The sequence below is a fragment of the Anopheles arabiensis genome, chromosome X (assembly GCF_016920715.1).
Source record: "Anopheles arabiensis isolate DONGOLA chromosome X, AaraD3, whole genome shotgun sequence".
Taxonomy (NCBI): Eukaryota; Metazoa; Arthropoda; class Insecta; order Diptera; family Culicidae; genus Anopheles; species Anopheles arabiensis.
This window is the reverse complement of record NC_053519.1, coordinates 8,515,102-8,542,155: the sequence shown is the minus strand read 5'-3', so window position 1 is coordinate 8,542,155 and position 27,054 is coordinate 8,515,102. Positions and strand designations below refer to the sequence as shown.

At 47.3% G+C, this 27,054-nt stretch overlaps 1 protein-coding gene across 3 annotated transcripts; it reads right to left on the bottom strand.

The window, feature by feature from the left end:
• Positions 1 to 1,426: 1,426 nt before the first annotated feature.
• Positions 1,427 to 26,928, bottom strand: LOC120906279 (probable phospholipid-transporting ATPase IF). 3 transcript variants are annotated; one of them, XM_040317827.1, is made up of 8 exons: positions 19,150 to 21,231; positions 12,153 to 12,366; positions 10,955 to 12,060; positions 10,658 to 10,879; positions 10,161 to 10,564; positions 6,316 to 7,635; positions 5,909 to 6,238; positions 1,427 to 3,373 (listed from the first exon to the last, which is right to left on the bottom strand). In XM_040317827.1, exons 1-8 carry the CDS (start codon positions 19,261 to 19,263, stop codon positions 3,148 to 3,150), a joined length of 3,936 nt encoding a protein of 1,311 aa, XP_040173761.1. In that variant the 5' UTR covers positions 19,264 to 21,231; the 3' UTR covers positions 1,427 to 3,147. The 3 variants fall into 3 exon arrangements, with proteins under 3 accessions (XP_040173761.1, XP_040173762.1, XP_040173759.1); XM_040317828.1 differs by lacking the exon at positions 19,150 to 21,231 and adding an exon at positions 26,425 to 26,928 and having other exon boundaries at positions 10,161 to 10,879; XM_040317825.1 differs by having other exon boundaries at positions 10,161 to 10,879.
• Between the last annotated feature and the right edge of the window lie 126 nt (positions 26,929 to 27,054).

The following is a 27,054-nucleotide window of genomic DNA, read 5'->3' as shown; positions in this document are numbered from 1 at the left end:
AGAAACACATAATTCCAGAAAAAAAACTTACTTACTTTTCCGGTGATACAACCGCTTTGTGGTCTTGGCCTGCCTCAGGAGTGTCCGAAACTGCTCACGGTCTCGCGCCTTCGTCGGTCAGTCTGTTATCCTGGCCTTCCAGAAAAAAATGCATTTCAATATTCTGATCTCAAACATTCATCGGAAGACACGTATCTCTTCTTACGACCTTTGTACGCAGTGTCGTATCTGTCTAGATGGCTAGCTTAAAATGCACACCACACCAAATCTATTGGTGGAATGCTTAGGTATGACTTTAGATTCTTCAGACAGTCTTGTAACTGTTACTGTAACAATAAATTTAATTGTTTTGAACATAGTTTCATCTGCCACTAAGGCTTAACTCACAATCCAATTGAAAAACTTTGAAACACAAAAATACCCAACACAACCAGTAAGCAGGAATTCCGCCCTAGCCTATTTGTCCACACGCTCCTGACCCACCGTGCGCTCGGAGAGCGATAGAGCGCGCGCACGAGAGAAAGCTATCCTTCCCGTGCCGCTTTTGCGTCACGAAAGCGCTTCGTCCTTCCCGAGCCCGAGCGCCGACCGCCGTGTCGATGCAAATGAGCAAGCACGTGCGTGACAGTTCCCAATAAAAATAACTGCCCGAGCGCCGAACAAAGCGGAGCGGCGCGCGAATTGCAGGGCGCGTGAAAATTGAAATACACGCAATTCGCCCCGACGTGGCGTGCGTGAACAGTGCAGAGGGTTGGAAAATGGCGCTCGCTTGTTGAATGGGCAACAGGCGGACAGCGCAATTGCGATTGAGTCGTACGAAAGTTACACGTGTTCCAGCTTACGCGAAGGTCCGCAAGGACAGCTTCCGTCACTTTGCCTTGCCACCCGGAAGCAGCCATCGGTTGGCGGGCTGGCAAAGGGAAATAAATCATAAAGAGCTTTCGATTGGAACATTTTTTGCCGCGATGGCCGTCTCCCCCCCCTCCCCCTCCCGTGCCTGGACTTTGCTGAAACAGTGCTTCCGTCGCTTCCCAGCACCACACTGTCCGCTGCGGAGGGCCGCTACGAAATCAATCTTGATCGCGCGGCAGCGCAAGCAGCGCCGGCCGGTTGGAAAAATGGCACAAAATTTGCATATCTTGCAGGGTGGGTTGGGTGGTTGCGGGTGCGTTATCTTTTGTCCCGGCGCGACAAAACTACCACCGTCGCCGGGCCGGGAGGACACGTTTTGCCCGTTCCGCTAGCGCTACGCTTGAGATGCCATTCACAAGTAATTTGCTTCGGCGCGAGCTGACGCTTCGCCCGATGCTCAAGGTTAGCCGGGGACGTCCTTAGCGACGGGCTGGAAACTTTTGTCATCATTAGTCGGGTTTTCGGAGCACACACACACACACACACACCCAATCCCCATTTTGTGCATAGTTGGTATAGTTTCGAAACGTGTTTTATTTGTGTAAAAAAAAAATAGCATCACCATTTTATAGCAAGACACTGAAGTTTATCTTAACGCTACCCTTTGGGTACAGTCGAATCGTTTGTCTTGGGCTTGGTCGTTTCTGTATTTGGGTTTTTTTGTTTGTTTTGTTTGTTGTTGTTGGTTTGCTTTATAAAAAACAATTCTACCGTACATACTTATATTGTCTATCGCGAGTTAAAGGCAATAACCTCCTGCACTCCAGCACCTGCTCCACGAGGGGCGGCCGCAGTGCAACGGTAAATCCGCCGCTCGTAAATCACTCACTCACTCACTGTATATTCTTATAAAAATCCTCTTAATGTACATACTTTATGGCGCGGCCCCCTTAAAAAATCGGAAGATGGTAAACCATCGTTACCAGCGACGCTGCAGCATCCTGCGCGGGATGGGCAGGAAGGCGAGGCGGCGGCACTGCGAGCTCAACCGGTGGCTCACACTTAAAGCCCCCCCGCCTCCCATTCCCAAACCCCACAAATGGTCCCCGCGGGTTTGCCTTTAGCCGGGGATTTAAAAAATGGCATATTTTGTGCCGAACGAATATTAACGAATGGAAAGCGTTGGGCGCTGCTGCCTCCTCCTCCGGAGGTTGGGGGGGGGGGGGGGGTGGATGTAAAAATATAACACGCAAATAAAAAGAAAAGCACCAGCGGCCCGCCCAGCCAGCCAGCCAGCCAAACCAAGCAGGACGTCCGGTACACGACGGGGACGGACACGAAATTCTAGCTTTGGTGCATAATTTAACTCGACGGTTATTAGCCTTTCTTATTTCGTTACTTTGCTTCCATTTCGGTTTTGGTCCTTTTTTCTCTCTCTCGATCGCTTCTACTTCTTCTTCTTCTTCTTCTTTTTTTAGTATGTTTTGCCAACTTTCAACGGAGTTTGCGATACGTTTATAACCTAGCACAACAGGTCGTGTTATGTTTATCGTTTACTTATGTTTCTTTTCTTTGTATTGTTGTGTTTTTGCTTCTTTTTTTCTTTTTTGGTCGATGCTGGTACTCAAATGGTCGCCTCTAGCTTGTTCTGGGTTTGGGTGCAACCGTTTCAGGGCAATCCCTATCGCCCGCACCCCTTCGCCACTCGCGGCGAACCAGTGGTTGGCACAAGGCACACAGCGAACGAGACGTATTGCAGACCTGCCTGCCACGAAACTTCGCACCAATAAACTGGTAGCGCCCTCTGCAAACACGGTTTGCATTCCCCCTCCCCCCTTTATGGCGGCTGCTCGTGGCCGGAAACGAATAAAATATGGCTTTTATACACTATTTTTGTTTTTTGTTTCTTTTTTTTATGTTTGTTTTGCTTGTCGTCCCTGTCGCGCCATAAACGCGTTCGCAGCACCCTCCTTCGCCCTTTTTTAACGCAAACATTCGTTGTAGCGTTCGGCTCTGGCTTAATAAATAGTTTGCAAGAAAAAAAAACGAAAAAAAAAACATTGTTAAATAACTTAAAGCTAGCTTACTGCAGTCATCTAATGCTGCCACACTTGGTGGAAAATGTCTTAATCTTTAAAAGCGCCCCACTTTCAAACTACACACACTCAAAAAAAAGGGGGGAAAGTCGTTGAAAATACTGGTCATACTGCCATACTGGAATGGTGGAGGCGCGGAAAGGAACGGAAGGTGCACCGAGGTGTGGTCATGTGTTGCCGGTGATGATGGTTGGTCGCGCTAAAGATCGGTCGACTGCAGCTCGCTGCCCCGCCACTGGAACAGGGCGCGCCGGTACTTGGCACCGCCCGGGAAGATGTGCCCAAGCTTCACGCCGATCGAGCGGATCGCGAACATCGTCAGGTCCGGCAGGAAGCCCGCTATCAGTATCACAAAGCTGAGCAGCCAGAACGTCAGCGAGGAGAGCAGGTTGTTGTACACTTGCAGCATCGAGCCGTCGTAGTTGCTGCAAAAGAAAAAAGGGACAGGGAGACAGCATTAGTACAGCATTGTAGCAGACGGAAGCGGCTGCTGTTCTTAAAACCGACATTAATTGTCCTTTTAATGCTAATTAGAGGCTTGTTCGCGTTCTAATATGTCACAGGAAGCTTTAACGGATCAGTACTTTTGCTTCTTTGTCTTGGCTGGGATGTCTACTGCTTTTGCCAACCAGCCAGTATCTGGGTCAGACGCCGGCAAGCTGCAGCTCATTAATTCTAGCGATTACGGATTACGCTTTACGTAGGCGAAGCGCGCTGGGTGCCAGCACTTTCTTCGGAAGTCTAGGAGTAAACATATTAACGGCTAAGCTGCCGGTCCAATGCAACACTAGTCTGTCTCTGTCTTGTTCTCATCATTTCTGTGTTCGTTCGGGAGCATTCAGCTCACGATTTCCGTCATTTCCATCGAATAGATTACACCCGGCTAGGCAACATTGGTGCTTGTTTGTCGAAAGAAAGCGATACGTACAAACTATAGCAAGTGATTATTTCTTCGCTCTGTTCAACCAGACTGCCTAACGGGATGTTTCTAGTTCGTTCATGGCCTTGAATGCCAGGTTAGCATGCTTCAGCATTTGTCGCTAAATAATTGGAGCAGTTTCCGAGACGAAAAAGCACACCGTCCATTCCTTTCAGCAGCCTTCCAGAACCTATAATTGAGTTTGAACATGCCGTTGCATTGCACCGAAAACTGGAACTTCATTTTTTGTTTTCCATTTTCATCTACCATCTGCTCTTGAGGCACAGTCAACTTCAACTGACAGTTCTAGAGAAAAATATCGCACGCTCGCCCACCCTATAACTTTGGACTTCCTTTTCAAGTCCTCCCCGGGAAGACTTTAAGACGGGTCAACAAACAGCCAGCACGAAGACTCGCTTGCGGATGGTCTGGGGTTTCTCTGGGTAGAAGGATGCTCCAAAAGCCATAGCCCGGGAACAGTGAGCGCCACATGACGGTCGTTTCGGGAATAGACGGGGAGCTGTTTTAGCACGGCACAGGACGTTCCTTTGTGCAGCTGCTCAGGGGAATCGCAAATTAACCGATAATGATAAACATTCCATCATGAGACAACAATTGTCTAATGCAGTCTAATTGTCTTGGTAGCAGTTTTGAAGGCCACAAGCAAGGAAAACTTCTGGCAAATGAAGTTCCAGTGCTTTATCAAAACAAAGTATTAAAGTATGTTCATTTCTAGATCAACTTTAATCGCTCGAGCATCATCATCATCCCGTGCATTTCACGCTACGATTAAAAGCCCAATTATTTCATTATTAACGCAGGCTTAATTAAATTGGCAAAAAGCACCAGTACCAAAACTGAATTCCATTTTGTTCCGAGAACGCCTTGAAGCGACGACAAACAAACAAACAAACAAAAAACAGTCACTCATGCTCTGGTAATGCCAGATTTTGTTTGCTAAAAGGAATGGGTTTCGCAGAGCACGTCAGAGCACGAACACATGAACGTTGTGCAATAGAAAAAATGTATCGCTCGTGAAATGTTACGTGCTCGTGTTCGACATAACAGTAGCGAATAAGGATTCTGCAGACACACGATGAAGCAATATCCCACGAAAAAGGTAAAATCAAATGGAGTGGAGAGCAAAAAAACGAGAAAGAATCAATATCATTTAAGTTAAACAAACACTACCGCACAAATAAGAGCTACAAAAACGACGGAATCGTATAAATTTTACCATCCATCGGTATATCCTCCAGAGCATTGGTAATACAATTAACTTCTCCATGTACAGACCGAGCTCTACAACAATATTCAATTAGCGATTCGTAGGACAGGCTAATAACAAAAAAACTATGCAAGATAATGTGCATAAGATGCTAGCTCTAACGGAGCGCCATTAGACACTCTCATGCCATGTGGTGAATTCAACATTATTATCCGACAATTTTAAGATAATCCAAATTAGTGTAATAATGTTTGGCCTGGAGATTTTATTGAACAAGTCTAAAGTTTTGGGGTGATGGCATCGTCCATCCATAATGGTCTGTGGGAGAACTGTTGTGTTTGAATATCACAAAACAAGCTGACTCAATATTTAACAAACTCTTCTCTTGCAACAAAAACTTTCACAAGATCCAATATAAATTTTGGAGAAGGTTAAATGTACGTAGAATTGATGCTAATACTGAATAATTTAGCTACGTATTATCTTTTTTTTTTTTAAGATCCTTTCTTCAAATTAAAACGCTATATTGGATTTGAGATCTTGAAGCAAAAAGCTCCAGAAGGTCCTTAGAACCCAAGGTCCATATCAGAAAGTCAGTTCTATTCATTCTTCTTGAAATTTAAACCTCTAAGTATTGCCTAACTCTACGTCCTCATCATAACCTAGGTCATAACATAACATAGGTCATTACGCTTCAAGCGACCTCCTCTTGAAATTGCAACCTCTGAGTCTTGCCTAAATATATGTCCCCATCATAACCCTACCTCCCATAAGGTCGTTACGCCTCAAGCGACGATTTCCCAGCCTACTTACATGTTCAGCAGATTGTACACGAAGGTGGACCCCATGAAGGCAAAGATCGAGAGCAGGACGGTGGCAATGAACACGTACGATTTGTAGATCGACTCGATCAGCAGCTTCAGGTTGACCAGCACCACGACGTTGTGTATCAGGATGGTACCGTAGCAGGCGAAGCTAGCCGTGGCCGGCCAGTGCGCGTAGATTGCCGGATTCTCGATCCACACCGCGTACGAGAAGAAGTAGATCACCGAAAAGTGGTAGATGCCGAGCACCATCCAGCCGATAAAGTACTTCCACGCGTACTGCTTGTTCCCTGCCACCTTCTGGTACAGGGCGGGATTTCTGCAACAACCAAAAACAACGACATCCGTACATTAGTATCACACTAGGCCATTAGCAGACCGTCAAACTTCACTCACTTAAGTAGCGTCTGCTCTTGGTACGGTTTCTCGGTGAGCGCTAGCACCAGCACCGGGATGGCGGTGTACACGACGTTGTAGAGCGTGAGAAACACCGAGTCATACACCGACTGGTTGGAGAAGAGGCTGTGTATCTGGAAGTACAGCTGGATGCCCATAAACACCAGGTTCTTATAGAAGAAGTACAGCACCAGCACGGCTAGCCGCGTGCTGAAGTAGTGCCCGTGCACGAGCAGCAGCTTCTTCAGCATGCAAAACTTGGCGAACGCGTAGTCGGCGCACCGGGCGGCCTGCCGGCCCTCACGGCCCACTATGCCCAGCCCGACGTGCGCCTCCTGTATCATCGACACGTCGTTCGCCCCATCCCCGATCGCGGCCGTCACCGGCGCACCTTCCACCGTCTTCATCAGCTGCACCACCTCGCTCTTCTGCAGCGGGCTGAGCCGGCAGCACAGCACCGCCCGGCACCGGACGCTCACGTCCCGAAACTGCTCCCGGTGCGCTTCCAGCGCAATCTTCAGGCTTGCCCCATCGATCAGCATCGAGAACGGGACGTCCCGCTGCCGGAACATCTCCAGCGCGAGCGTGTCGAGATGCTGCTGCACCTGGTCCGCCGTGCGGCATTCGGTGATGAAGTAGCGCGCCGCCCCGTCCGGTATGTGCCCGCAGCTGAGCGCTATGTTCAGGGCCGTCTCGACCTTATCGCCCGTCAGTACCCACACCCGGATGCCGGCCTGGCCGAGCGCCTGCAGCGTGCTCTGCACGTCGTCCTGCAGCGCGTCCTCGACCGCGGTCGCCCCGAGCAGCTCCAGCTCAGTCTCGACGCGCTGCTGACATTCGGCGACCCGCTCCACCCGGTCCACCAGCGAGCTGCCCGCCTCGATCAGCTCATCGTGGAACGCGCGGTACTGCTGCTCGGTCAGGCGTCGCCGGGCGACGGCCAGCGTGCGGAGCCCCAGCTTTGCAAACTCGTCTATGTGGCGCTGGGTCGTCTCGATCAGGGGCGTGCGGGCGCACAGCGGCAGCACGTGGCTCTCCGCTCCCTTCGTGTACAGCCAGATCTGACCGTGCGCGTCCCGAACGATGATGCTCATCCGCTTCCGGTCGGAGGTGAACTCGAGCACGGCCAGCCGCTCGTACTGTATCAGCTCCTCGTCCGGGATTTCGCCCAGCCGCGAGCGGACGTTCGCCCGGACGCATGACCGGCGCACCCTGATCTGCATCTGGTCGCCGTCGTCGCCGATGTAGACCAGGCCCATGCGGGCACACGCCTCCACCAGCGCCTTCTCGTCCGGGCTCGAGGCCTGGTAGTCCATCTTGCTGGAAGGTGTGGAAGAAAAATGGGAAGCATTAGGATGGTACGACGGATGTATTCCAGGTTTATTTTCAAAAAGCATCAAGTTCGTTTGGAGCAAGTGTTCAAAAACATTGGATCTTTGTAAACTTCTGAAGGCTAAGGAATTCCAGGGCTATCTAACGGATTTTCACACTACCTAAACCTCGTTCTCTTGCTCCACATTCTTACATTGTTGTCTCAAACATAAGCTCCCTTCAGGATATTTGAGAACTTCTGCAGTGTAAGGAATTCCAGGGCTATCCAGGAATTTTCACACTTCCTAAACCTCGTTCTCTTGCTCCACTTCCACTCCATTCTTCCATTGTTGTCTTAAACGTAAGCCTTCCTCATACGAGCAAGAAATGGAATAATCAGATCTCCAAATTTATTGTGTTAGCCAATTGCTACATCGTAAGCGACTTTTTGGATCAATTCTTATCCGAAACCTCAATTTCGCTTCGACGTAGGTTCTTCCCCATGGGGGCATATGATGCACCTTTTGTCAACGAATTCCTACGAGCGGGCATATAGCAACAAGGTCAAATATATATTGATATTGATGATGTTTTCGGTGGTCTATATTGATCAATTTTCATGTCTCCTGCAATTTTTCCAACGCTGCCCTTTATCTTCAATTACTTTCGTTACGTCTTAATTGCTTTTCTACTTTTCTGGAGATAAATCGACTGAGTCCTAGTGTTTACAAAAGGCGAGCTATTATAATTTTTTCTGCATGTGATAAAGTGTTTGAAATTGGTGTTTACACGTCGATTACGTGTAACGTTAAGAGTTCGACTAAGCCCATCCATCAGCGTAATTATGCCTTTGGTACGGCCGGTCCGGGCGTTCGAATCGATTAAAGTTTTTTTTCGTATCGACATTTGGTATCTTTCTAGCCTATCAAACAAAGGTAACATGATCAGACAAAGAAACAACAGGAAGAAGGTTTACAATCTAGCTGCTCCAAATTTATAACGTACTGATACAGGGAATAAAATGTTTCTTCTACAATGACACACCGTGTCAACCCGATAACTCATCGCCTACCTTGAACATATCTGCTGTTGCAAACCCCAGGGGTTTATTTGTTATGTTCTAACAAACTATTCAATATTGCAGCAAATTAGGACTGGCTACGAAATTACTCAGATCTGAGAACTGGTCTAGTATGCAAGCGAACAATTCGTGATAATCATGAATTAAATTAAACTGAACAACCCGTATCCTGTTACGAGAACCTGCACCGATGAAATTATTTAACTGCAAAACTGACCCAAAAACGAATGCTAAAAAAACATCCTAAAAAACTGAACCTTCGTTTTACGGAGCCTTCTCAGTTGTTTTTGCAATGTATTCCCCTGTGCCACAAGCACACAGAGCATTTTGTTTGCAAAGCCGAGTTTTATTTTGTCTTCTGTAGGTAGACTTAAGACCGACCAGCTTTAATTACGTTTACTTTTCAATCGCTTCAGACAGCAGCAAGACGACAAACGGCTGCACGGAACCGAACGTTTTGCCGATGGGCAAACAATTGTCTAGCGAAGCGCGCCTGCCGATCCAGGAAACGGTCGGTGACAAACAACGGTGGTGCTTTTTTATGCAGAAAAATAGAACAATATCTACACCGGCGTCTGGTTTCGTTGAAATCCATGCAGCACTGTACGCTTTTTTGGGTTTTGTTGCGTTGAGATGGAACAATGTACCTGTTTTTAGCTTTAACTCCCCTCCAAACGCTTATTCCAATCGTGATAGAAAGCTGTAACCATTCAAACTAGTGGTGGGAGGTTGGAATCGGACCTACCGGATGCCGATTCGGTGTTCGGCATTAATTCCAGAGAAGATTTTGATTCCGGAGCCGTTTCCGGAGTTGACTCCATATCCTATTCCGAAGTTGACTCTGGAGCCTATTACGGAGTTGACTCCGAATCTGATTTCGGAGTTGACTCCTGGGCTGATTCTAGAGTCGATTTCGAATCCAGATCTGATTCTAGAATTCAAGTCGGCTCCAGAATCAGAATCGATCTGGAAATCGCATTTTGCTCCGGTAACGGAATCAGAATTGACCTCAGAATTGGAACTAGCTCCCGAATAAGAATTAGTTCTTGAATTGAAATAACTGGACGATCAAGTGTCGAAAAGTCCGCTTCGAACAAAGTATTATTCTACTTCGATACATGTCAGTGAAACACTGACCTACCGCCATGGTACGCGTTGATCAGTTGTACCGTATGTACGCTCATCAAATTACATGGCGACCGTAACCATCTCCAAACTTACTACAGATGTTTTTGCTAACCACAGTCGTTAAGCAACGCGAGGTAGCCACACGGTTGAGAAAAGCTTTCGGAAAAGAATCGTGTCACTTGAAAACATCTCCATCTTCAAATCACCAAAACCCACAGCCTTCCATTGACGTACTACCACTCGAGGGCACGTGTAGGCCACTTCCCATCACCTGCTGCCATGGAGACGCCTGGTGTGCTGTGAGCCACACCCGTCACTTACTTACCGAATGAACGTGTCGACCTCGCGCTGCCGCAGATGCGACTCCTGCCGCTGGACGAGGGCCGACTCGTTGTAGGCGGGCGCGGCGTACGATTCGCGCACCGAGCGGGACAGGTAGGACCCCCTATTCCGGCGCAGCGTCACCACCGGCCGCTGGAAGGTGCCGGTCGGGCTGTCCAGCGCGATCTGGTAGCTCTTGGGCCGGTTCACACCGATCGGTACGTGCGACTGGGTGCGCCGGTGGCCGAGCTGCTTCGCCTCGTCGTGCACGAGCGGGGCCGGCTTCTCCTCGTACGCCGAGATGGTGCGCTTCAGCTCGAGCTGCTGCATCGGCAGCTGCAGGTTGCCGTTGCTGCCGGACGCGTGCGGCAGGATGAAGCTGCTCTCGGTCTGCCCATCGACCAGGCTCTGTGGACGTGAGGTGGATCGGGTTAGTGCCGCCGGCGCAACGCGGTTCAAACCGTTGAACAGGCCACTGGTCGGCCGTCGGCTAATCCGTACAGTGGATTCGTCGTCCGGCGGTGGCGGCGGCTGCGGCGGCTGTTCGGCTAGCGGCGGATCGGGCGCGTTCCCCACGGTAAACGACTCCTCCATCAGCACGTCCGTCTCCTTCGCCTCCTTGGGCGGGCTGGTTGCGTCCTCCTCCGTCTCTTTCGTGTAATCGCCCGCCACCTGTACCGTGTGGCATACGGCCAGCGCTTGGAAGAACTCATTCACCTGCGTCTGGGGGAAACAAACAACAAAGCAAACGTAAAAAAAAACAGATGCCCGAAAGCAACGAAATGAAGGGTGCGTTACCGGCAGCTCGTTGATTTTGAGCGCGGCGCGCCGCTCGCCAGCCTCCAGCAGCCGGCGACCCTGCTGCTCGTACTTGCGGCCCGCGATCGAGCACTGCTGGAAGATCATGATGTTCTTCGTGAGCGTGCCGGTCTTGTCGGAGAACAGCAGCGCCACCTGCCCGAGCTCCTCGTTGATGTCGGACGTGTTCACGATGCACGGCTGGTCCGTCTCCTCGTCGTACAGGTCCGGGTCCCACTCCAGGTAGAAGCCGCCGAGAAACTTGGCCATCTCGATCGTCACGTACAGCGAGATCGGTATCAGGTAGTTGAACAGTATCAGAAAGGAGAAGAAGTCCTGCAGAAACTGGGACACGCGGTAGTTGGACAGCATCTCGCCGAGGTACTGGTTGTGCTCGGTACGGTACTCGTCGTTGTAGCGCTTGAGGAAGTAGCTCACCGTGACGATCACGACCAGCAGCACGAGAAAGAACACCAGATACTTGTTGACGTACCGCTCGCTCGAGCTCATCTTGCTCGTCGTCATGCGGCTGTTGAGGGCGAGCTTCGTCTGCTGCCCGGTGTAGACGGCACACCCGATCGCCCACTCGGTGTTGCGGATGCGGCTGCCGCGCAGCAGCAGGTTTTCCGTGGCGAGCGGCAGCACGCTATGGTCGCCGCCGGCGACGTACGCGTCCGCCAGCTCGATGCGCCCGTTGAAGCTGTACAGGTCGGTGTGCGGCCGCTCGTACTCGATGCGCCCGATCGTGTGCAGCCGGTCGGGCGGCACCACCGGCACACCCTTCGGGGCGGCCATCGTCTTCAGGTTCGTCTCGCCGTCCAGGTTGGCGGTGGTCACGTAGCACCGGCCGTGCTCGTCCGAGCTCTGCAGCAGCACCACATCGCACGGGATGTCGCAGTCGCGCGACATCAGCACGATGTCGCCCCGCCGGATGTCCTGGCAGCGTATGTCGACCGTCACGCCGCCCCGGATCACCGTGACGGGCGAGAAGTTGACCATATTGTCGGCCCGGTAGCGCAGAAAGCATTCGTACCCTTGCTTCGCGGCCGTCACCGCTATCACAAACACTAGCGGCACCAGTGACGTCATCGGCGATACTGGGCTATCTGTTTTTGGGATGAAAAGGGAGTGGCGGTGTTATTGGGCGACTAGAACAGGTAAAAACAATCACTCGCAAGGTTCGCCGCTTATCACTCACCTATCACTATCGAGATGACGGTCATGAAGAGGAAGTACAGGTTGGCGATCCGGCGGAACTGCTCGAACAGGTTGAGCGGCAGGAAGGTGATCAGCGTGTACTTGGTCGACTTGATGCGGTTCGTTTCGTTGGTTTGGGAGCGCTGCTTCTTCTCCTGAACCTCGCAGCCCACCTTCACCGTGAGCGAGTCCGACTCCTGCGACACCCGGTTACCCTAGATTCGAGCGAGCGTGGTTTAAGTGTACACAATATTTAAAACAACTTTTAAAAAACAAGAGAATTTATGTCTAGGACAAGAGATTTTTGTTGTCCCGAATACACGAGGAATTTTTTTTCTTCTTTTGGCTCAACAACCGATGTCGGTCAAGGCCTGCCTGTACCACTTGTGGGCTTGGCTTTCAGTGACTAATTGATTTCCCCCCATAGCAGGATAGTCAATCCTACGTATGGCGGCACGGTCTATTTGGGGATTGAACCCATGACGGGCATGTTGTTAAGTCGTACGAGTTGACGACTGTACTATGAGACCGGACTTACACGAGGAATTATGAGAACTCATTATGAGCATCTTGCTATGGATAAGCCAACACATCTAGAAATGGATAACTGAGATTCAGATTTATGAATCTGAATTCATCTTTAAAATGAATGAATGAATCTATATCTCCAAAGATTCGTGAATTCTTAAAGAATTATCAAACAATAAAGATACAAACATCTTCAAAGATTCATAGATCCCTCTGATGATTTATGAATCTCTGAAGATCGTCGTGAAATTCATGAATCGAATTTGACAAAACAATATGGCTTGAATGTTCTAATAATACAATATCTTAAAAATTGTAAATCTCTCGTGGTTTTCGAGCAATTTATAAGTTTTCAGATATTCATGAATCTTTAAGGCTAGGAGGCCTATACCATGTATATAAAGGCTGGGCTGCATTGACCGTACTCCGTAGTGTAATTTTGATTTTCACTAGCGCATCTGGCGGAAGCTGGTGGAAGCTTTTTTTGGTCGTCGAGGGAATGGTCATGCCGGATCTCAAATTTAAGTTGTTTTTTCATCGTTTTTTGATGCGAAAATGGCTGAAATACTTGCACAACATATGTATCTATCAATTGCATAGCTTTTCCAGACTAGTTTAAGTAAAAAACATGGAAAAATAACATATTTTCTGAAGCGGCTACTAATTGTTTGGCAAAATGCTTCAGTCAGCCGCCGCCAGATGCGCTAGTGAAAATCAAAATTACACTACGGAGTACGTTCAATGTTGCCCGGCCTTAATAATGGTTATACCGGATAAGAATAGATAACTATGATTCTATGGAAGACGTATTAAGCGAAAACGATGCAGAAATGAGGGATATTTCCTTCCGAACTCAATGCGGTTATAACCTAAATAAAATTGAAACTTCTTTAGACGATAAAAACACCCGCATTAAGCAATACGGCAAAGCCGTCCCTACTGAATAAAAAAAAACACCCGCACTAGGTAGACAATGTACGGAAAGAAAGAGATCTTGAAAATACCGTAGTGCTTCTTTCTTCTTATCCAATGTACCACTTGCTCAGCTTGTTGTTGATTGAACACAGAAGCAATTGATTCCGGTCGTGGCAAGGTGCTGGGTATTGGAAGGCGCTTCATTAGTCGGGTTGGATGCTGCATTGTTGAATGCCTTCCTTCCTACTGTTTCCTGGTATCCTTTTACTAGTTTCTCCTCAACTTTCTTATTTGCCATACCAATGCATGCTAATGAATGAGCGCTGAATATTGATGGAAATATGTACAAGCTTGTACTCTTTAGTTCACAATACGTGGCTACTAACGTTGGAATGCATATGCATATGGGAATGCATATAGTGCGTGGAGCAGAGAAACTCTACCGTTATGGTTTTTTGAAGGATTCTAAAGTAATTGATTTTCATCTTGGAACGTCAATCATTTTGAAGGTTGAAACTGTTTGGACATTAATCTGCACAAGAAACATAAAGTAACCCGAAGAAAAATCTATCGAGACCACATTTTATTGTACATTTCTTATCGCTGCCAACCTTCTTGCCAATCTTGTACCCACATTCATACGTGTTCCAAAACCCTCTTGGAGAATTACTCTGGCCGATTAGGCGCCGGCCTCGATTACGGGTAATTCCATTTTTATTTCTCAACAAGACTTCTAGGTTTCCAATTTTAATTTCGAACCTGATAGCGAGCCCAGCATCAAATTGAAGTTGAGAACGTTCTCGTTGATTTTAATGTTGCACCGAAATAGCGTGGCAATTGTTGAGCTTACGGTGGTTTGAGGTATAACTAAACAGCCAGGTAGAACGTAGCCAATCGTAATTCCGCTTCAATTTGTAATAGTGTTTTGCCATCTCCAATTTCTGTGATTAATGTTGTTATATATATCATCCTTCCAACGAATTATCATTATCGCTACCATTGCGTAGTAGTACCACCAGTAGGTAGTTATAGTGCGAAAAGCGTTTAAATTTTAGGAACATTGGACTACAGTTTTTGTGAATAATTGCACTCTATTGCTGCTGGAAGATCTATTAATACTTCCTTATACTTCGCCAAAAACAAAATAGTTAAACGGTTTCAGTTATGGTGAAGTTAGGAGATCAATTGCGGTGAATTCCTCTCGTGGCGGTTTACCATTTGGCAGCCGCATGGTAGAATTCCATGTCCTACTGCCTACCATCGAGCGCGTTAGTAGTAATAATTGCGCTCTATTGCTGCTGGAAGATCTATTAACACTTTCTTATACTTCGCCAAAAACAAAATAGTTCAACGGTTTCAGTTATGATGAAGTTAGGAGTTCAATTCTGGTGAATTCCCCTCGTGGTGGTAGACCATTTGGAAGCCGCATGGTAGAATTCCGTGTCCTACTGCCTCACATACGGCATACCATCTGGCTACTGTTGTAATCCATGACTTTACTACAGTTTACTGAAGCTTTCATTAGCTATCCGCATTGAGTTTGAGGCCCTGATCGTAAAAAAGGTGTGCAATCACGTTCCATTAGGCTAAACCGCACTTTTCCGGTAGATTGGCCAGCAAAGCATCGGTATGAGCATCGGTTTCTGACAACTTCCAAAAAACCTCCGATGCTGTTTTCCCTCTTATTCCGAATCGTTTTCAGGGGTTTCAGAGAACACTTCGCACACTCCATGATGTCATATATGACAAAAAATGCACCTGTTGGTATACAACTCTAGCTAGGGACAGCCATATCGCTTGTGTTGGTATCTGCAGGGAGGTCACTTATTATAAACAAACCCGTCAAATTTATTACGAAGATCTGCAGATGATGTTAAGGATTTCCTCTCACAATAGCTCTAGTATCTTGCAAAGCCATCTTAATCGTTTTTCGACATGGTGTACTTGGAATGGGCTAAGAGCTTTGTTCTTTACAAATTTAATGTAGTGGCCTTCTCTCGTCTATGTAATAATATTCCACCGCTTACACGCTCTGTGTACTCGTTAAGTGTTTGGAGAATTGGTGAAAGACCTAGGCCTATGGCTAGACGAGATTTTATCACTTGAATTCCACATAAACACAGTCATTAACCAAGGTACTAGGTATGATATTTCGATGAGCTCGTAATTTTGATAATCCGGCCTATGGCCCCTATGCAACACAGATCAAGGAACACGCGTTTCAAAACGCGAATGTTCCTAGCCGAAGTAGTCCTGATCGCAAATGTAATTTCAAACAACAATGGCTCGCGTTATTCATCATCCAACATAAACTTTTATGTACCGTGTTCCGTCGCTTACGTGTTCGTTCTCCCTTGTCGATTCCGACCCGCGTACCACTTCCGCAATTCCAGCACCCGGCAAATGTTTTCCTTCTTCGTCTTCTGTTCCGTTCCATATCAGTAACCGTGTTAGCGTTAGTGTTCACTATCAAGTTGGTTAGGCTCAAATATTTACGTTGGAATAGGTTAGGTTTGCTAAATGTACTAAACATTTTTGTTGGACCTGATTGGTGCACAATTTTTAAATACATAAATAAAAAACACAATTGCTACTTGATTAATGTTTGCTATTTGTTGTGCGGCTATTTGTCACAATTATTTAAATGTCTAGTCTCGGCAATCGCAATCCCGGTCGACTTATCAGCACCAACAATAAAACAGCAATCTTATGCAATTTAGCAAATAATCAATAGCGCGGCCATTAAAGCCGTACTAAAAAAAGCAAAAACCGCGTGCCAAGCGAGTGGTCACGCGGTGCAACACCCTGGCAGCCACTACCACACCTTTGGCCAATTATCAATCGTCTTCAAGACGCGTGTCGTTTTGGGGCTCAACCTCAAAAAAATAAATTATAAAACGAAACACGCATTCTATGTTTGAAGCAAAACGATGCAAACATGATTTATGGCCCATCGCGAACATCGCGAACATTGCAAACTTGCGACACACGGGCGGTGTGAATCATCAATCAGGCTGGAACCAGGGGGGGTTGGGAGGGGGGAGGGGTGGTTGAGTTGTATGTTTGAAAACAGCCCCCCCCCTTTCGACCACCTTTGTCACATTTTCAGTGCGTTTCTGTAATCTAACGCGTTATCTGTCGCGGTCCCCACAAACTCTTACATTCGTGCACCGCCATTACAGCACAAAACACACGCGCACACACACAATTCCTCGAGCAGCAAAGCCGGTTTTGTGTGTGTTTGTGTGTGTGTCCTTGTTTGTTGCTCTTGTTTGCTGCAGTTTTGCACTCCACCTCAGCAGCAGCAGCAGCAGTAGCAACAGTGGCAATGGTTTCCCACGGCACAAGAATCCTGCGTGTCCTTGGGACGATTGTATGTTTTCTTTTGCTTCTTTTTCGGTTTGGCAATTTCATCTCCCGCCGGTAAAGCTCGCGGGACAAGTGCCAATCATAGCGAGCAGGGAAATCCCTCTTGTGGTTTCAGCATTCCCCTCTCGTCTCGTCGTTGCTCTCCCCTTCCCCATAGACGCCCTGTTGCTATTGGGATGTTCAAAACTGCCATGGTGGGGTGCGCTGAAGCTTCAGCCCGGCAGCTTCACATCCTGCTTTATGGCCGTTAGCGTACGAGCGGGACTCCGTTAGAACTACGTGTGTGTGTGTGTACGTGTGTATGTGGTTCTTTTTTTTATTTGTTTGGTTTGGCTTCGTTTCGTTTAACGTTCTCGTTTTCGTCCTGCATTTTGCACCATAAAATCAGTTTGCATATGTGTGTGTGCTCTGAAAAGCAGAACTAGCAACAGGTCATAAAACTCCCAGTTCTACGCATCACCCTAGACGCTTGCCTTCGCTGGCGCATCGTGGCGCAAACGAACGGACATTTGCGCCAAAATGAAAATGTAGTTTTGCATTCTGCGAGTTCATCTTTTTTTTGCGCCAAACACACAAATGTGCATGCATCCCCGTCTCCCCCCCCCCCCCCCCGTGGGTGGGTGCCATAAAACTTCCCTGTAGAGCGGCAACGCACGCCAGCGGTCATGGCCGGTTGGTCGCACAGCTGTACCGGGGATGCGTCAGCGTCGTCGGCGGGCCATTAAAAAAAGATGTCCGGAGTCCGGAGATGAAAAAAATATATTCTAAAATATATCGATAAGTCGATTTGCATTGCCCCACACCTTTGCGGGCTGTGGACGGACTGCCGAGGAGACGGCGACATAATGACGGTCGTAAAAATGGCACCGAATGCAGCAATGAAAACATAATGCAATATGCGCTCGGCTGGGAAGCTGTGCGTTCTGGCGCAAACCGGAGGATGGGAGGGGGTTGGAGGGGAGGAGGTTAGCGGGGAGTTGGGGTAGCAAGACACAACAACACGGTAGCGGTCGTTAAACTAAGCGTTAAATGCTTCACCCATTGTTACCGATGCTGCTGTGTAGTGGTGTGCTCTCTGGAACTCCGATTCCGACTTCGGCTAAACCGGATCCATTAGTTCCTCCCGGAGTCGGAGTCATCCTGGGTCGGAGTCGTCCGGAGTTGTCCTGAATCGTCCAAAACCTGTTGGAGGCATCCGGTATCGGAGTCATTCAGAATTGTCCATAGTCGTCCAGAGACATCCGTAGTCGTCCGGAGTCATCTGGAGTCTTCCAGAGTCGTTCTAAGTTGTTTAGAGTTATCTTGAGTTATTAGGAATCACCCAGAGTTAGCCGGAGTCGGAGTCGTCCATTGTCGAAGTCGTCTAGAATTGGAATCATCCGGAGTTAGAGCTATCCGAAGTTGTCCAGAGTCATCCGGAGTAGTCCGGAGTCATCTGGAGTCGTCCGGAGTCGTTCAAAGTTGTCTAGAGTTATCCGGAGTTATTCGGAATCACCAGGAGTTAGCCGGAGTCAGAGTCGTTCAGAGTCGGAGTCGTCCAGAGTTGGAGTCATCTGAAGTTGGAGCTATCCGAAATCGTCCAGAGTCATCCGGAGCCTTCCGGAGTCGTTCGAAGTCGTGTAAAGTTATCCGGAGTTATTAGGAATCACCCGGAGTTAGCCGGAATCGGAGTCGTCCATAGTCAGAGTCGTCCAGAGTCGGAGTCGTCCATAGTCAGAGTCGTCCAGAGTCGGAGTCGTCCAGAGTCCAAGTTGTCTTGAGTTGGAGTCATTCGGAGTTGGAGCTATCCGAAGTCGTCCAGAGTCATCCGGAGTCATCCGGAGTCGTTCGGAGTCGTCCGGAGTCATCCAAAGTTATTAGGAATCGAATCCAGAGGTTACTGAAGTCGTCTGGAGTGTGGCGGAGTCGGAAGCGCCGATCGTCCTATCCGTTCTTTACCCATCACTACTGCTGTGCCTTGCTTCTCAACAATCACAAATACACACACCGTGCCCCACCCGAAAGAAGGGCAATGTGTGAAGAAGTTCATTTTTCTAATGACCCTGTATCGTTTTTTTTTTTTTTGTTACTTTGGTTATGTTCTCTTCTTTTTGTGCGAAAGACAACGCGTCATAAAACGCGTTGGGCTTACGCGCGCACACGGCGTGATGAGTAAAGGTTCGTCGCCTTGTCTGCTCCGGCCTTACCTTGCTCCGGCAGAAGAGGACGCTCCAGCAGGACCGCCGGTAGCTGTGGGTCTGCCCGCCCCCTCCATCGTCCTGCAGGGCCATCTCGGCGGCCGGTTCGATCTCCTGCACCATGTGTGTTCACTTTTCGGTTGGAGAGAGAGTCTTTGCACAAAAACGCGCCAAAAGAGCACACGCACAATAAGGTTCGCCGCTTTGCTACTAGCTACCACGCCACCACCGCAAACGCATACTTTTGTTACCCGCTTTCCCTCTCTCACTCTCCCTCTCTCTCTTTCTCTCTATTTGTAACTGCAGAAAATCGGTTGATCGGGGATTCGATAGATAAGCGGTTGAGTGTTTGAGCAAACTGTCCGGCAGCAATCGTACCGTTTCCGCAACTGTTTGATTGATGGACGCGGTTTGCGCGTAGGTGCTTTTTTGGGTTTTGGTTGCTGTTTAGGTTTTCTTTCAAGCTCTAGGCACACACACACACACATCAAACACTTCCGGCGTGCACAAAACAGCACAAAGCACGGGGCCACCAACTTGTAACCGAGAGCGAGCAACAAAACGCTGCACTGTACTTAGGAACCGTGCGGGTGGTGGGATGGTACGATATGACACCTGATTGTTGATTTGTAACTACACTGTAGGCTTCTGTTGATGCGATGATCACCCGCGCACCGCTGACAATTAGCACCACCAGGGACACGCACACTCGCCGCCTCTCCCCACGAATCTGGCACGGTCCTCCAGGCGCACGGTGGTCGGTGTTAGCACACTAATCGCACACGGCCACTATGCACAACTGTTGTGCCCCCAAAAAAAAAAGATCCCCCACAGACACACACACACACACACACACGGCGAAATATACACACGAAAATTCCGGAAGTTGGCCGAACGCGCGCACGCTCTTATCCCGCTCGAGAATGCTCAATGCCACCGATCTAGCTTAGCCCGTGTGCGAACAGCGAATGAGCCGCCTGCGCTACGCTGCAACTGCGAACGCACTAAAGTGCACTCTCCATTCTCCCCTTTTCGTGGCGCGCGCCCTTATGGCACCTACGCGGCGTCTCCACTCGCCAAAGCGATCCTTTTCTTCGAGAGCGTCGGACAGCAGCAGCAGCCACAGCAGCCGAAGCACACAGATGCGCGTGCGCGAGCTTGTGTGTCGGTAAAAGGGTATACAGCGCTAAGTTACACACTCTCTCTCTCTCTCTCTCTCGGTGGGTACGTCTTCTACGCAAATGGAAGATTAGTGAGTGTGACTTTTGCTTTCTAGCTGCTCCCAACCTGGCTGGCTTGAAGAGAACGAGAACAAACTTTGGGAAAATACGGGGCCGGCTTTGCGTATGGTTCACGCGCGGATGATGATGGTGACACTTGGCGCGGCTGTGCAATTTCCGCAAACGCTTCCACCGGTGACACTGCAAGTTGCCGGCTCGGTACAGTTGCCTAAGACTGTCCCAAAACTAACCCCGCATCGTAGGGACGTAGGGTGGGCGCAGATAAGATAAGCAATAACTCGCCCACCGGAGCGTAGATATCAGCGCTTCACACACGGGGGCTCTGCTTATCGCGCGTGTTCTCGCAAATACACACACACACACACAGAGACAGAGAGACACAGAGAGAGAGAGAGAGAGAGAGAGAAGCACCCATCAAGGTGTGGACATCGAGTGACGAAGGGTTTGAATGCATAAGAATACTCCAAGATGCTCCACCGGTCACTGCCGGTTATCCGCTGTGAGACCACTACTGTGCAATCCGAAGTCTATGGGGGATGGTTTGATTTGTCGGTGCGGTATCGGTCGACTTACTTTCATCGAAACGATCATTGTATGTAGATTATTGGTGGAAAGAGAGACACTGTTCTCCTAGTTTTTTGTGTGTAGTTTTGGGAAATTTTAGACAGAATATCACCAAAGCCACTTGATCGATAAATACTTTTCGGGATAGATCACACACTACTTCCTTTTTTGTTGAAATAAAACCACACACATACACGGCAGAGATTGCCACATTGAACGGGTTTGTCGTAATTTGATGACTAATTTTGAAAATACCGATATGATAACGATTATCAGAAGGGTCCACACACACACACACTTGATGATGATGATGAAGGGGCGCGCAGCAGTACTGCGCGTTTATTAGATCATCTCACTTACAAAAAAAAAGGAAAGGGTGCGCCGCCACTTCTTGTACACATTTGTCTCCCTTCCCTTTGTTTAACTTCTCCTTTTCAAGTGTTCTTCTTGCTCTTCTGCTCTTTCTTTGGCGCCACCGCAACTGATGAAGTCGGTTTACGATCCCCACGGTCCGCTTGTCTGTTGGCTTTACGATTTGTGCGCTCTCCGCGTTCTCGCTGCATTGGAAGTTTGAGTCCATAATGTGCAAATTCACAAAAATATGAAGTCCCTTTAAAGAGTACACCATAGGGCGCTCTAGGTCTGCACAATATACATAATGATCGAAAAAGGGAACTGCCCCATAATTATCGAATATAATTGGGAATTTTTGATAACAGATCCAAAATAGAATGAGACTCTTGGTAAGACAACAGCAGAGTTTTGAAACAAGTTTCATTCGCTAGGGCCCATCATCATTTCTCGATGACGTAGTTGATTTATGTGTTGGACCTGTGATGACTTCAATAAAATTAACCAGATCAATTGACGAAAATACTAAAGCTGCGAGAGTTTGGATGGTTTCTCAAAACGATTAGTTGATGTAGTTGATACTAATAATAGTAATCACACATCTCTAACAGATTCTTTAATTCACATTTCTAACAGATTTCTAACAGAATGTATAGAAAAATTAGAAAGTGCTCGAAACCTTCAACCAGAGGCCTTTTTATATCTGCGCTCCAATGGTTGCTTGTACACCACGGAAAGGAATAATTAAGACTATTGTGTACTTCCTCCAGACTATTGTTGGATTTCATGAATCTTTCGTTGAGATTCATTCATATAAATCTTCAGCGATGAGAGATTCGAAGCTCAAATCTAATATCCAAAGAATCAAAAATCTCTAAAGATTCAAGGATTCATGAATTTCTAACGATGAATGAATCTCAAAGGATTCATGAAACCATAAGATTCATAAATCCATTAAGATTCATAATGCTCCAGGGATGCATGAATCTTTGGAGATGTATGATTTTCATAATATTGAAATTGCGCGATCCCATTGTACATTGGTTAACTTGCACGACCTAATATCATGCCCGTCGAAACCTTGCATAGTCCGTGATACTTTACAAGCAGTCTCCCTGTAACAAAACAAATTTTCCGGCTGCGTAGTACTTTCCAAGCAGTCTCGAAAGCATGTATATGACTGACATGACCATGTAGGATGTTAAGCCAAGAAGAATAATAAGAAGAAGTTCTAGCTGTATGAATCTTTGGAGATTTCTGAATCCTAAGAGATTCATGAGTCTTTCGAGATTCATGCATCTTTGAGATTTGTGAATCTTTCCAACCAAGAATCAGATTCATTGAATCACTTCAAAGATTAATTAGGATTCATGCGGTCTTCGAGAGCCTATACAGGGTTTCCCACGATTTATTGGTTGGTTCCCATCAAGTTTTGGTGGGTTCCCATATTTTTTTGGCCGTTTCCCCGAATTTTTTGGTCCAAATGTATTGATATCCAAACGGAAAATACCAATAAATTATGGGAACGAACCAAAAATCTATGGGAAACCCTGTAATGCACGAGGACTTTGTAAAAGATAAAGCAAAATGTTTATTATTTTGGTGTTTTTAATCTGAATTTAAACTTTTACTTTTAAGGTAAAAAAAGCTTCCATTATATAGAGAACCTTGCTCCACAATTTTATTTTATGCAGTTATTATTTTCGTATTTACCCGTTCAACTAAAAGCTAACAGTAACGTCAAAATGGTCCTCAACAACGATATTTATGAACCAATGCGGCCCGCAAAGTGAAAAAGGTTGAAGAGGTCCTCTGTGTCCTAGAGGGACAAATAAATGCCATGAACGAGAATCAACCTTTCTCCGAGCTTGCGGTAGGCTAGCGCGTCTTTCGAATTGACCAGCGGGTCGGCCACTCTCATGGATTGAAAATAAGCAACAAGATACACGACATAACATGAATCAGCAACAACCAGAAACCCTCCACCGAAACAGTGCTCAAGCGAATCGTTTAAACAATGTTTACGATAGAATCAGTTTATCAGATTGAACCCTTACTCTCCACTCCCCTACTCTTGGCAGTGGTTCGTGACGTCACCATATCACCAACACTACGCTTCTGCTTTCCAGCGCTTTTAAGCGCTGTCAGCGATTGGCTCTTAATCATATTTTTTGGGCCAACATCTTATGAAAGCATAAGCAGCCCCTCGTGTATGTGTGCATGTGTGTGTGTGCCAGATGAGGAAGGGGAGGAGGGTTAGGCACTCCAAACGTTTCCAGCAGTAAACCGCAACCGATCCTCGCAGCATTTGCCAAACGTATCGATCTAATAAAGTAATGGCGACGATTCTGTGTGTGTGTGTGTGTGTCCGCGCTTCTTTCACTACTCCCCTCATCAGCACCATGTGTGTTAGAACTGCCCGCACCTGCTTGTGTCACCCGCACCTCGGAGAGGGAGGCTTGACTAGAAAGCCATTCCTAATTTCGTTTCGGGCGGAAGGTTAAACGATGGCAATGTGGCGCGTCAGCAAACGTGACGTTTACGATCGCGCGCGCACATTCACCAGGCGCTACGGCCGTTCGAAATTGAAAATCACGGTGCACCCGAAGCCCCGCTTCCCCGGAGTGCGGCTGGGAAGGGAAGAATGTGCAACCATTGTGGTAGCAAAAAAACTGAGGGTACCCCATACAGATGATTAATCAACATAGACATAAAACCAAATTTGAACCGATTCTCAATCGAAAGCAGATTGTCATGGTTAGGAGGTTGAGCATTCGGGATGAAGAAGTTGGGGTTGTGCGCGCGTGCGTGTGTATGGATCGCTCCTCTTTCTGACTTCGTATAATGACGGGTTTGAAGTAATTTTTCAATGGTAAACCATATCTTGGAAACGCGACAGTTATTGCTAGGTCGTTGAGATCTTTTTTTCGCAATGTTTGAATTGCTTGAATTGTCCTATTCATAATGTATGACTTCTGTAGACTTTCCATTACTGCAGCTGTTTGATCTACAGTGCTCAAGGTGTTTGAAACATTATAGAAGACATACTTTTTGCAATTATACACTACATTTTAGTCAAATATCTTACCCCGTAAACTCGTATCTTCTAATAAATTGTACCACAAACATTCGTCGATCAGTTCAGTTAACATACCACAGAAACATTTTCTACACATGGCTAAAGAATGCATTATTTATAAGTTTTGCTAAGTCACATAGTTTTGACATGTGTTTTGAAGTTGTGAAGGTGGTTTGTTGTGAAGGTGGTGGGGTTTTATCATATGCTTATTAGACCATACAGGACATTCAAATGAAAAAGAAAGACTAAATCAAATAATTGTAGTAACATCGTCCAAACTATGAGTTAGGACTTAAAATGTTCCTTGGGATAGTTACACAAATCTCTCTGATTCTGATTCGATCATAGAGACCGATACTGCATTTATATCAGTCCTAGAACTGGGCCAGGAACTCTTGAACCTGTCCTGATCCAAGAGGCTATTCCGAATTCATGCAGCGGGAATGCCCATGGTACCTAATGTATCGAAGGCCTGGAATATATCCTGAACCTATTCCGGTCATAGAATTGATTCCAACCCAGAAACCAGTTTTAGAACTGAATCCGAATCATAATAAATCGTGGAACTAATTCTAAATTCCTAATGATCCTGAAATTCAAATGAATTGTATACAGGTTCTTATGCTAGTTCTAATCCTGTTTTTTCACGAACCTATCCCGAATTAAAACCTATAATCCTGATCCTATTCCAGTCGAAGTATTGGAGGCCTGGAACATATCCTCAACATGTTTCGGTACTAGAATTGATTCCAACCCAGATTCCAACCAGTTCAGATGACGCGGAGTCATTATAGATCGTGGAAGTAATTCTACATTCCTAACATTCTTAGAATTCAAATTGATTGTATACAGGTCCTTACACTAGTTCTCATCCTGGTTTGATCCAGGAACCTAGCCCGAATTCAAACCCGTATTCCTGAACTTATTGTAGTTCAGAAACAAATCGTCCCAGTTTCTTGCACAAGTTCAAGACCTGTCCCGATACGGTCATGTACCTCCACGTGACTCCGCAGCAGTGGTTAAATGAGCGATAGTCGTTTTAGTAAAACGTTTTGCACTGAAAATGAGATCATGTAGTAAGCACTCCAATTTACTTTCATCTTTTGGGAAGGTTTGCAAGAAATAGTTTTAGCAATAACAACAACAACAAACAACTCGCTGAACTATCAACAAACAATATCACGCTATAAGAACATCCTTTCGGCAAATTGCTCTGATGATGGGCGAATGTAGTACAAGCAGGCACGATTTAGAAAGAAAACAAACGCGTGTTCTCGCGTGTAAGCATGCCAGGCAGAGAACGAATGGAAGAGCACCAGTTTAGTATAAATAATGTAAATAAAAGTACACACCCGAGGGTTCAGGATCTCAGGCCAACCATGCCACACATATATTCTAGCCATTATCGTCGTTAACCTTGTCTCGCCGCATTCCAACTCACTTAAACGTGCCGGTTTTTTTTATCTTTAACAAGAATTGGGCTATGGCTTTGGTGTACGATGTATGGAATTTTGTTATTTATCTCCGCTCTCCGCTCTTTTTGAAGATTATTGGGTTTTGCGCCCCACCATCCCGTTATCATCGCACGTAAAACAATGTTTTTTTGGTCCCAGGTTTCGCTAAACAATGCCCACTTACGGGCGGAATATCGTAATGCGGTAGCGAAGAAGTAGACGAACAGGAAAAAAAACACCCCCGGTTTGGATGAAGGGAAGTTCGATTATGATCCTTATCGGGGAGTTCGCGGATGATGGGCGAACGAGGCCGCGGTACCCAAGAGATTAGATAAACCGCGAGCCCCTAGCCTGCGCCCTGCCCATACAGAATGGCGAGGTGGAAAGGCAACAAAAAAAAACCCTCCAAAAAGGCGCGATGTTGCAAGCATGCCTGCAGTGAATCATTGCGTACGGGCGCAACCTTTCATGCGATGGGTCACAGGAACCCTTTCCAACTTCCTGTTTGACGAGGACCGCATGGTCTTTCGCTTTCCGCTTCCGAATTGCCTTAAAGCTAGTACGGGTTAGTGGGCGTGTGAGTTCACATACTTACCATGGTTGCATGCGCAGGGATCTGGTCGGCTTTCGGCGTTGTTTTACTTTCTTTCAAACTTCAGCACGTGCTGCGCTAGGGTGCGTGCGCTTCGCGCAACTACTGGCCCGCGAAGGACACAGTCTCTATCTATCTCTCTCACTCTCACTCGCTCGCTGGACAAAAGTCTTCCGGTGCGGCTTAATATCACTTCAAAAACAGGATTTAAGGGCACCTCCTCCGCACCGTGTGCCCGTCCGTTGGTCGTACGCAAGCGAAAACAAAAAAACAAAACAAAAACAGACACGGAGAGCACCGTTTGCTTGTCACGCCATGACGTAGTGGCGGCGCTTAGTAGTTTCCCATTGTCGCGCCCACACACAAACACACACACAGACACACACACAGATACTGAGAGGAGAGAACCGAACTGGTCCCGGTACGGGTTGCTGGCAGAGTGTGTTCCGGCACTGGCGCGTTGCGCAGCACCGAGCGCACCAAGTGTCGTGAAGCGAGTCCGCTCGGTACGCGTACGTATATCTTTCTTCAAAAGCTTCTGCCCTGACCCCTCTCCCCCCTCCCGAAGCACCGGAAGAGGGAGCAACGTGCAAAGCGGAGTGCACCGGGCTGTATGTGTGTGGCACACAAGGG

Bases quoted from the DNA above. Each gene is read 5' to 3' on its own strand.
- LOC120906279 (XM_040317825.1), bottom strand. From the start codon at position 19,263: ATGGTGCAGGAGATCGAACCGGCCGCCGAGATGGCCCTGCAGGACGAT. The intron at 12,061-12,152 runs GTGAGTGATAAG...TCCCAAAAACAG, and splicing joins CGTCATCTCGATAGTGATAG to ATAGCCCAGTATCGCCGATG. The intron at 6,239-6,315 runs GTGAGTGAAGTT...TGGTTGTTGCAG, and splicing joins CAAGAGCAGACGCTACTTAA to AAATCCCGCCCTGTACCAGA.